At 36.7% G+C, this 12,097-nt stretch overlaps 1 protein-coding gene across 1 annotated transcript in view; it reads right to left on the bottom strand.

Annotated features, from left to right (window-relative positions):
- LOC130246906 (neuropilin-1a-like) overlaps positions 1–12,097 on the bottom strand; it is a 52,849-nt gene that overhangs the window by 39,839 nt on the left and 913 nt on the right. The window contains exon 2 of the mRNA XM_056480078.1: positions 11,230–11,407. Coding sequence (XP_056336053.1) covers positions 11,230–11,407 — 178 coding nt within the window. The remainder of the gene's footprint in view (positions 1–11,229; positions 11,408–12,097) is intronic.

The following is a 12,097-nucleotide window of genomic DNA, read 5'->3' as shown; positions in this document are numbered from 1 at the left end:
TTATTATTATGAGAATGCTAGCTGCTATAAGTGGTTTTAGCTTGTTGTTATGTGGACGCTAGTTGTTCTGAGGATTTTTTCACATGCTAATAAGAGGGTATTAGTTTATCTGGATGCTTTTTTTTAGCTTGTTTTTATGTGAATGCTAGCTGCTCTAAGAGGTTTAGCTTGTTGTTATGTGGAAGCTGTTTGATCTGAGGATTTTACCATACTACTAAGTGAGAGCTAGTTATTCTGGATGTTTTTTTATCTTGTTATTATGCCAATGCTAGCTCCACTAAGAGGTTTTAGCTTGTTGTTATGTGGACGCTAGTTGTTCTGAGGATTTGTCCATGCTTATGAATGGTAGCTAGTTATTCAGGGTGCTTTTTCTAGCTTGTTGTGAATGCTAGCTGCGCTAAGAGATTGTAACTTGTTGTTATGTGGATGCTAGTTGTTCTGAGGATTTTACCATGCTACTAAGTGAGAGCTAGTTATTCTGGATGTTTTTTAAGCTTGTTATTATGCGGATGCTAGCTACACTAAGAGGTTTTAGCTTGTTGTTATGTGGACGCTAGTTGTTCAGAGGATTTGTCCATGCTTATAAATGGTAGCTAGTTATTCAGGGTGCTTTTTTAGCTTGTTATTTTGTGAATGCTAGCTGCGCTAAGAGATTGTAGCTTGTTGTTATGTGGATGCTAGTTGTTCTGAGGATTTTACCATACTACTAAGTGAGAGCTAGTTATTCTGGATGTTTTTTTAAGCTTGTTATTATGCGGATGCTAGCTGCTCAAAGAGGTTTTAGCTTGTTGTTATGTGGAGGCTAGTTGTTCTGAGGATATTTCCATGCTTATAAATGGGAGCTAGTTATTCTGGGTGCTGTTTTTAGCTTGTTATTATGCGGATGTTAGTTGTCCTAAGTGTTTTTAGCTTGTCATGTGGATGCGAGTTGTTCCGAGTGGTTTTTAGCTTGTTATTATTTAGAAGCTAGGCATTCTGAGGGTTTTTAGCATGTTGTCACGTAGCTGCTAAGATGGAATTATTCATATTCATAGTACAAATAGTGTGAGACAAAATTATACGCTAAAGTTTAATACTTGAAAGTTATCATTTTGTTACTATCTCTAACACTGACATTATTAATGATGCTTTCTTATGTGTGTGTGCTAGGGAGGGCTGCTGAGGAGGCAAAGGGAGAGAAACAGAGTATCATTAATGATTAATATGTGTAGAATTATTAAAGCATTCCCACACAACAAAGCCTTTAATGATGAGCATTATTTCTACTCCGTAAATGTGTGTGTGTAGAGGGACTTGGAGGAATCAATCCTCATGAATGCTGCAGGAAACTACTTGTGTTTTCTCTCCAGGAACACACATCATAAAACGACAAGCAAAACTGGAATGAAAAACAGAGTCCCCATCTTTACATGGTACATAAAATTCTAGATTCTGTGTGTTTGCATGCGTGTGTGTGTGTGTTGTGTCACAGCAACATATGTGACTGATTTCACACTAATTACATTACTGTCTGGAGCCAGAGGCATTTGCACGATCTGCATCTCCAACGACCCCTCAGATAAGACAAGAATGCACCAGAAAACACACACACACACCGATCCTGTAAGACACTAGATAAGACGAGTACACCACTATCATTGTAAACAAATCACACTAGTTCGAGCTAAATAAACTTTAAACAAGGGATAACAGCAAGAGTTCTTCGCTCCCGAAACTGATACCAAAACATCTGCTCCCTCAGCATGGGCAATCATGTAAATGTGGCTCCTCTCAGCTAAAATGAGACTATTTTAGTTCCCTTTTTTGTCCAGAATGAACCCGTGGAGCTTAATCATTAAGAACTTAAGAGCAATGTTATGTAGTTTAATGCTGCATTCATGCCATGTTGGAATTACCATAATTACAAGATGACAACTTGGAGCTGTTCACATCCTCCGGCTCAGATATAATTTGTTTCCATGGTAACACTCATAACGCCAAAAGTGATCCATGTGCAGCTTTGTTGTTGATGACAGCAAAATAATTAAGTGCTACTTTAATTCACCATGATAAGAACAAAGAAACCGGCCAGGTAACAGTGGATATAATAGAAAAGCATATCATGTATCATATATGTAGTTCTAACTAATAAATTACAAATAAGAATAAAAAAGACGAAGAGAGAGAGAGTGAAGAGAAGAGGGCAGAAGAGAGAGACACACACACTATTACCATTTGAATGAATGTACAGTTGTGTATTGTATTTTATTTTGTTATATTTTCTCTTTCATCATTCATTCATTCATTCATTTTTCTTCGTCTTAGTCCCTTATTTATTAGAGGTCGCTTCAGCGGAATGAACCGCCAACCATTCCAGCATATGTTTTATGCAGCGGATGCCCTTCCAGCTGCAACCCAGTTCTGGGAAATACCCATACACACTTATTCACACACACTCATACACTACGGCTAATTTAGTTTCTTCAATTCACCTATAGCGCATGTCTTTGGACTGTGGGGGAAAGCGGAGCATCCAGAGAAAACCCATGTAAACAGGGGGAGAACATGCAAACTCCACACAGAAATGCCAAGTAGCCCAGCTGGGACTCGAACCAGTGACCTTCTTGCTGTGAGGCGACAGTGCTAACAACTGAGCCATTGTGCCATTGTGTTATCATCAATAACCATATAACACAACCACTGAGCCACCGTGCCGCCTTTTTCCTCTTTCATTATCTTTTAATCCTCATATTAGTATCTTATTTGTGTATGTATTTATCAAAATTCTAAACGTGTGTGTTTTTTCTTTTCTGAATGTATATATTTATTATATAATCACTTTACGATTTTAATTTGCAATGCTTTGGCAATACTAGACAAGTCATGACAATAAAGCCTCATTCACACTACAAGCGACTCGCGGCAGCAAAGCGACAAGCGACCGCTCATTTTTAATAGATAGCGAGTGACTTCCGGCAACCTCTGTCTATGCGAGCGACAGCAACCATTGGCGACAGGCGGTCGCTCAAGAAAGTGGCTCTTCATTTGCATTAAGTTGAGGGATTCTCAACTTTATCACATTGTTTGACAAGCCCACCTGGTCGCCAACGGTTGCTGTGGTTCACGTAGACGGAGGTTGCTGAAAGTCGCACATTCTCTGTTGAAATGAACGGTCGCTTGTCGTTTTGCTGCTGCGAATCACTCGTGGTGTAAATGAGACTTAAGGCATAAAGCTCTTTTGAACTGAATTGAATTGAAGAGAGGTAAACATGAAACATTTCATATTGACCTATTGTCATTTTTTTTGGCAAATAAATGCTCCAAATGATCATATTTTTTCAAATTTGTAAGACACGTTATTAGTAGTTAATATAAAACACAACTGGACAATTTACTCAAACCATGACATGTACTTTTTGTTTCTTTATTTTTTCCCCACAGTTTTATATTTTATTTCCTCACACATACATATTCGCTTATTTCTCTTTCACAAGTCTGTAAAATTTACTCTAAAACAATGGGAGCTGTGGATGCCAGCATTTTACCGTTGACTTATTTTTTGACAACCGTAAAATAAATGACCAAATTTTATGGTAAACTACCGTATTTCATTAATTTATAGTGGTACATCAGCGTTTGGAAGTATTACCATCTAAATATTGTACTTTTTTTACACAGACAAAAACACAACCAAAAGCGTGTGGGGATGAAAAAGTCATATACTGAACCAATGCTCATCTCAATCAGCTTATCCACAAGCAGAGAAACATACTAATATGTAGAAGGCGCTTCAACAACGATTCACACAACTGCTAAACGCCATCACGAAACTAAAGGAATCCAATAAAATTAATCAAATTAGATGCAACAAACATCCAAATGTGCATAACTGAAGAAAAAAACTAAAACAACCATAGTAAGGTCAACAACAACAAAAAAATAACATAAAAAGTGAAGTGTCATAGAGGGAATGGTGGGAAAGTCAATGGTTATTCTGTATATTTCTTAAGAAAACTAACTATTAATCAGATTACAAATTTTTACTGCAACATTTTTACATTTTACTGTTAAAATCACAACCAAGCATAGCTTAAACCAGACTCCTAAACTCAACCAAACAGAATTAAGGAACCATCTGTTTTATAACTACATTATTGTCACCACATGCATCAATTCTGAGCTAGATCTTAAAATTAAGTGAAGACATCTAGTTTCAACATGAAGCTAATGCACTGCAGCATCTCCAGCTTCCTCACCGGGATCTTGTGAACCGGCTCTGCTCTGTTACATAATACGTGGAAATAAAAAGCTGTCCGATGTGTTTGTTCTCTGCAGTGCAGCGCAGGAAGGAATGAATACCGTGTTTCGAGGTGGTCTCCTGGGCTTTTCCACGGGGTTCGTTTAATAATGTTCATCATAAACTCTGCAGCTTTTGCCACAGCCAAAAAAGCTGAAGCCAGTCCAGAAACAACACAGCAGCATCTGTTCCAAGTTAAAGTGAAGTTCTGATTAACCTTCCAGTTCGGAGACTCACACTCGTGCTAGTCTGTCCAAAACACACCAAACATTCCACAGAAAGCATTGACAGTCGGACTTGTACGTTGGCATCTGGCTCCAATATTTGGAGACAGAACATGTAAAAAAAATGTTTCTGAAGGAACAGGAAAGTTCTGGACCTTCTGGAGAAATGAAAGCAACACTTGAGTTACAATTTCACACCAAGCTCAGGGTGAGCATGGCTTGTTTTGAATAGTCTTGACTAATTACCCATCTGCCTATCTGTCTGCGTTGCAGTTAGAGATGCATGTCTACATCGGTGTCTCTCTTCCTGGCAGGTTTTTGTATTTCTTGTAAAGCGTGGGAGCTTTCAAACATCTTTGTTACAAGCTTGATTAACATCTGCAGCTGGGATTGCATATATAATCCAAAGCAAACACATCAAGTGTGATTGAAAATGTGGTTTGCTTCTGAAATGCCACGTAGTACGTCGTTTAAACCACCAAACACCAAATTCGATGACCTCCATACTTGATACAAATCTGATACACTGAGTTTATTTTACGACCGATTCGTCTCAGCCTGATTTTCATTTCTGTTGCTCCTTTAGGGCTTATCTTAAAAGAACTAGAGATGGATTTTTAACTACACACATGCCTAGAATAGATATTGGCAAATTGCTCACATACTGCTTACCATATGCTGTTTGTGACCTCATTACATATTTAAATCTAGAATGATGCGTTTAGAAGATTTTGGGTCAACGAAACTTTAATCTAAGGAAAAGAAAACCATCTAGTTTCATTGATTTATTAGTTGTTTTAAACTGTTCAAATTCTTTCAATTATGCAGCAACAACAACAACAACAACAACAACAACAACAACCGCAAAAAGATACTTAGAAAATATGTTTTATGATCAAAAGAAGAAAGAAAGCCATACAGGTTTGGAATAACATTATGAATTGTCATTGTTGGTTGAACATTTGCTTTAAAGGTGCATTGTCTCTAGAAACATTTTTATTGTGCTGGTTGAAAATCTCTTCACATTCCAATAGTAATGATTAATGTAAATGATCTAAATGTGTTTATAAGTATATTTTTATTCTGAGTAAGGAGTAAGACTAAAAAATGTTCATCCAATTAAAATTTGTCGGGCCGACAATTCCCATAATTCTGATAAGTAGCTTAAACTGTCTGTCAACAAATGTAGCATCTGTGCCGTTTGTGCGTGCATGCGCGTCAAGTTCACATGCACGCGAGAGAGTGACAATGGTAAAAACAAATGCTGAATCAAATTTTTTCTAAATCCTGAATGAATATTGGAGTTACTTTTGCACGCTGGAGAAAGGATGGCACTATGGCTGAAGTATTTCATTTAGACAGGTAATGTTATGTTTTAAAAATATTTTAGTCACGCAAAGCTAATGTAGATTGTGTTGTTATGAATGGGTTATATGCACAGAAGTGTTGTTCAGCCACTGAAATCTTCAAGCGAAAGATTGACGTGACTATTTTGAATTTCTTAAAGGAGCTTTTACAGCATCAATAATTTAGATTTTTGTTTAGTTCAACAACAAAACATCAGTAAACAGCGCTATTCCGTCAAGGCCTGCTTTACTGAGCTGAAGTTGGTTTTATATTCACATTCGATCATTGTTGAACAATGACAGCCTGTGATGCGCTCCCTATATTGTTTACCACGCTACTCTTAATATTCGATTAGTCACTTAGTAATAAGTGTAATTCCTGCACACTGTCTGCCAACCACTAAGCATACAGTAGTCGCTTTAGGACAAAGCATGTGAAAGTCCAGCGATCCTTGCATGCATGAAATATTGCACATTATGACAAGTATTGCTTGCTACACAACTGAAAATGTGCTAGATATAATATAGTTTTTCGTTCAGAATTGTAGCATTATAAAAGACTATAAAGTTTTCTAACTGGTGAATGACATGATCTTGTGGGTTGTCTACTGTCATCTTTAAGGTGCGTGCGTTTGTGTTTTAGGAGGCGTGGCTTTGGACGGCAGGGGAGGGACTGTGTTTTAAATAAATTATGCTAACGGATAGCATTTTGGCAGATCACCTACTGCACCTTTAAACTTTTTCAGTCTGATTAAAGAATAAGTGAATAAGACATTATGAACAAATTCTGACAGATATTTATTCCGATTCACTTATCACAGATAATATAGAATATTTCTAAAGGAATTGCACTGGATCGATAAGAATTGTTCATTGTGGAAACAATTCTTGCATGCAATGTTCTCCGGACACAGTGTTGGGCATGTTTATTGCAAAAAGTAATTAATTACTTAATGAGAAAATGAATGACGTGATTCAATAACACTAGAACCGGAGGTCGCTGTATACCTAAAATCGCCAGTGCAGGTAAATTTTACGCAGCACAAATTTTGTTTAGAAATTGCTAAATAAAACAAACATACCATTTCACCGTTTTTCACCACTGTTAACAAAAAGTGTCTAGACTCATGAAATTATTATTTCAGGATAACAAGATTATTTTAGGAGTAGGTTATGAGTAGGTTACAATATCTCAATTTGAGCCATCATACTCTGATGCATAACTTATTTCTCCAGACTCTCCATCATTCATTGCATTTTGTGTTTTTAATAGCACTACAAATCGCCTTCTTTTAGTCATTATGACTTTATCATTTATTATAACCACTAATTCAGTGAGTGAAATTGAAATTAAAAGTCATTATTGAGTAATTTCAAACATTAGCATTTTTATTGTGGGTAAATTTGACCCACGCTGGCGTTTACAGGTATAAATGTCTCACTTTTTAATCTATTTTTATCTAAACAAATTTTAATGGGAATTGTAAATAAGGCAATTTAAGTAAAAGTCAATGACTGGAAGGCTTGAATGTTTTATTAAAGGTCTGTTATGTACATTTGAACAACAGTCATGGGTAAAATTGACCCTATGGGTGTTCTTGTGTTAAATCTCAGTTAAACTTCTTTAGTTCATTTATTTTTGAGACAAACATGGCCTTTTAACTTTATAATTATTTTAATACATAATGCTTATTTTAATGACAAACATAACATTATTTATCTAACAAATAAAATGTATTATTTAAATATATAAATAAAATTAATTGATACATAAACATTCATTCCTTCATTTTCCTTCGGCTTAGTCCCATATTTATCAGGGGTCGCCACAGAATGAATCGCTAACTATTCCGGCATATGTTTTACACAGCGGATGCCCTTCCAGCTGCAACCCAGTAATTGGAACCACCCATACACTCTCAAATTCCCATTCACACACACACACACACACATACATTAAGACCGATTTAGTTTATCCAATTCACCTATAGTGCATGTCTTTGGACTGTGGGGAAACCGGAGCACCTGGTATAGTATTTAAGGCTAGTATATTGTAATTAATTAAATGACTTAAAAATGAACAGTAATCCTTTACTTATTCTAGCAGATACATAACTTAATTGCAGTAACTTTTGTTTCTAATTACACCCAACACTAACTGCACACGTTTGTGAAAACAAATCTGACACAACATCCTATTCGCACAACATAAAATCTGCATAAAATTTGCATACTGTATAGAGTGTATGACAACATACTGCACATGTTAGTATGCCTAGTATGGTGGCATGCCCTTCAGAACATATGATGAACTCAGATGCAAAAATCTCTAATCAAAAATTTCTTTGTAAAATTATAATTTTTGTCAAACTCTTGTGTGTAGGTTCAGTAATTTCACATGTATGTTGATGAATAGGGTATTTCCATGGCCTGTGAAGTGAAAAACTAAAAACAAACATAGGAGGTTGAGAAAAATGCTTGTTTTTGAAAGAAATTTCAGATGGGATTTAGAGGTTTTTTCATCTGGACTCTTCACATACTATTCTTCTATTGGTCAGTTCAAACTAGACTATTACTACACTACATTACTTGTCAGACCTTCAATGGCCTGACAAACCTCATTTGAGCATGTTAAGTTGACAAAAATGAGCACTGACCAGTGCCAAAATGTGCATACAACAAAATCTGAGCAAGTGTCCGTTGTTGTTGGTTGGCATCTGGGTTGTCTCTGCAATGTGAACTGGCCTAACATCTCTATCTATCTATAAATGGAAAGAAAGCCTGGATAGAATGGGCTGGTCATGCTCTGTCTGTTGCTCTTTCATGCCGCCTCAGGGGCCCACAGCAGGACGGTCAGCATAAGAGACTTTTCATTGGTCCCCTGGCACTGAAATCGAACCCAATAGTAAAGCCAAGTCTGCGTGACTGACAACTGCTGATTTACGCCCCATTTACGAGCTGTTTAAAGTGACAGAGAGCGTCATCAACTGCATCACGTTTATGAGATTCAGTCTAAACAAAGCCTTGCGAGTGTTTGAGTGCTGACGCTGTTAACTAAAACACCGAAACGCAATAACAACTGCCTCCGACCTCACTATCATTTAATGGCATTGCCTGTCAGCCTCCTCGTTAAGGAAACAATCAGCTTAATTACTCATGATGCTGGAAGCCTCATCAAACTGATGAAAATGAACCAGCAAACAGTGAGTCCTCTGATCATGTGTGTGCCTTTTCTGTTTTCCCTCTTCGCATTCCTCTCATTCTGAGAGATTTCCTCTTGGGAAAACCATCCCCCTTTTTTCCTCAGGAAGAACATCCCTCTGAGTGATAAATGCGGATCCATTATCATAGGCCTGGACGTTTGTTCTTAAGCAGATCTAGTTCACCTCCTTCTAAATTTAGCCCCATAAATAAGAAATATTTCATCTTCAACCAACAGGTGGCACACCTCAAGATCTGAGCGATCGGCTCCACCTCTGCAACCAGGTAGATGTTTTGGGATATCAGAGATAATATGAGAGCACTTGTAGAGGAATTTCATTTCATCTGGTTTTCTGTTATACAAATCAACGGCTTAATCCAGCCTTTTCTCATTCAAGTCAATAGAGCTGTGCAAAATGACAATATGTATCATATGGAGAAAATCAAAAGTCTATCATTTCATATTATGCTCTATTCTATTTATTTTGCGGTGTCACAAAATACATTGTTTACAGTAGTACTTTTTCATAATTTATATAAGCGCAATATTACATGCCATGACTGGGATGCATACAGAAACATGAATAACAGCATCGTGAGAAGGTTATAATGTTTACATTTTGCAATTCAATAATGAGGGTGTGAATTACAGGGCGGTTTGGGGGGGATTGACCCCCCAATTAATGCTTGACCCCTCTTGAAGGACATCAAACAAAATGAATGGGGGGGGGGGGGGTCAGCTCTTTAATAGTAAGAAATAGCTTTCTCTGATCTCTGATTTATATCTTAAATCTTAATAATTAAAAAAGTTTAATCTAAATATACATTTAACCCCCCCCCTAACGGTTCATACCATTGTGAGTGCATAATCGCACCAATCAATGCTAGGGAAAATATGATTCAATTGTCTGAAACTAGCAGTTTTAGAGCACTGAAAGACATCTTAAATATTCACAAAACACGTTTATTTTGTGAAATAGGTGTTTAAATCTGCATGTAGCCTAAAAAAAGAAATATTAGACACATCATTTGTATAGTTTGACCTACAGCAACCTCTAAAACAGTTACTAAATATCCTTCAAAAGACTAAAAACGTATACATTTTATTTATAAATGAGATGTAATTTAAATACATTCATAAATTTGATTCACTGAAGCATGTACAGTATTACCAAACTACTACCGAAAAAGTTGTTATACAATAACTTGCCTAATTACCCTAACCTGTCTAGTTAACCTAGTTAAGCCTTTAAATGTCCCTTTAAGCTGTGTAGAAGTGTCTTGAAAAATATCTAGTTAAATATTATTTACTCTCATCATGGCAAAGATAAAATAAATCAATTATTAGAAATGAGTTATTATAACTATTATGTTTAGAAATGTGTTGAAGAAATCTCTCCGTTAAACAGAAATTAGGAAAAAAACAAACAGGGGGGCTAATAATTCTGACTTCAACTGTATATATCATTATCAGGATATTATATGACTTACAACCCTATAGAGCAGAGATGCCAAAACTAGGGCCCGCAGGCCAAAGTTGGCCTATAGTAACTTTTGATTTGGCCCACCATCCTATCTGAGAAGAGTGCTAATGTAGGGAGGGTAGGGGCGAATGCCTTTAACAGAGATAGTAATTTCTAATTGAATGCAACCTTTTAAGTTTGTTTGTTTTATTGCTGAGCTACATGAAAATCAATGTAAAATAAAACCTTTCGATTAAATGTAAAATAAATCAGATTTTTAAACATATACAGTCACTCGACGGAGCGAGGACTATGCAGTGAGGAAATCGAGGCAAAAAAAGGTGCAGCCTGACTAGTGTAACTCCATTCTGTTATAAATAGGATTGCTTTGTTTTTACTGTAATAAGTCAGTTATGATTTTTTAAATATATAATGCATTAGTTAATATAAAGCAATGTTTTATAGTTATTTTATATATTAAAAACATTAGGAAATTACGCATGGTGACTTTAGTGTAATAGAGTTTAGTATATTTACCTTCGGCCAACCACACTCAATCAAGTTTGGTTTTTGGCCCTTCATAAGAAAAAGTTTGGCCACCCTTGCTATAGAGGCTGTGCATGCTAGCCAGTAAAACACAATCAGACTTGTTCCACAAAGGACTTTTGTGATGACATAAATGATAGATCCACCAGGACTGAAAAGTTTGTTATACATACTTGCATTCCCGGCTTTCCAGGTCAAAATGTGGATTGAAGTTGATGAGGATCTTTTGCTGTGGATCAGGAGCCTGGATCAGCCATGTGCACTGCTTGTTCACTGGGTATCCAGTCGGGTAATCGGGAGAAGTCACATACCCAGCACTGGTGATTGTGATTTTCCCACCACAGGGACGATCTGAAAACCACATTTAAAACCACATTATTGAGTGCCACATTTATCGTTTAACAACTGAAACTCAGTGTGGTTTTAATACAGTAATAATTTTTATACAATAATTTCCCAGTACTGGGTTGCAGCTGGAAGGGCATCCACTGCGTCCCTGATGAATAAAGGGACTAAGCCGAAGGAAAATGAATGAATGAATGAATAAATAAACTACACAAATGTAACACAGCGTGCTTTGATAGTCTTACACGCTGTTCGACAATCGTTTGAATCAGAGGATCGATTGTGCGCCGTGAAATCGATTAATGTATCTGAGCTGAACACTGCAGGCAGGCCGTGGACTTATAAGGGTCACTGCATGGGTGTGCAGACTTGGTGGGCAGATATGCCACTGTGCTTGGGTGTTTGAGTTTGATAACACACACCCAAACAACTCTCTCTCTCTCTCTCTCGAACACACACTCTCTCACTCTCTGTATCTCTCTCACACACAATATACGGAGCATGTTTCGTCCAAAAATGTACAAAATTAATAATGAATAATAATCAAAAGAATAAACAAAAATAAACCCCAACAAGAGGTGACTATCTATCTATCTATCTATCTATCTATCTATCTATCTATCTATCTATCTATCTATCTATCTATCTATCTATCTATCTATCTATCTGTCTGTCTGTCTGTCTGTCTTGAGGTGA

The sequence above is a fragment of the Danio aesculapii genome, chromosome 2 (assembly GCF_903798145.1).
Source record: "Danio aesculapii chromosome 2, fDanAes4.1, whole genome shotgun sequence".
Taxonomy (NCBI): Eukaryota; Metazoa; Chordata; class Actinopteri; order Cypriniformes; family Danionidae; genus Danio; species Danio aesculapii.
Note: the sequence above shows the minus strand (reverse complement) of the source record. Positions and strands in the feature narration are given on the sequence as shown.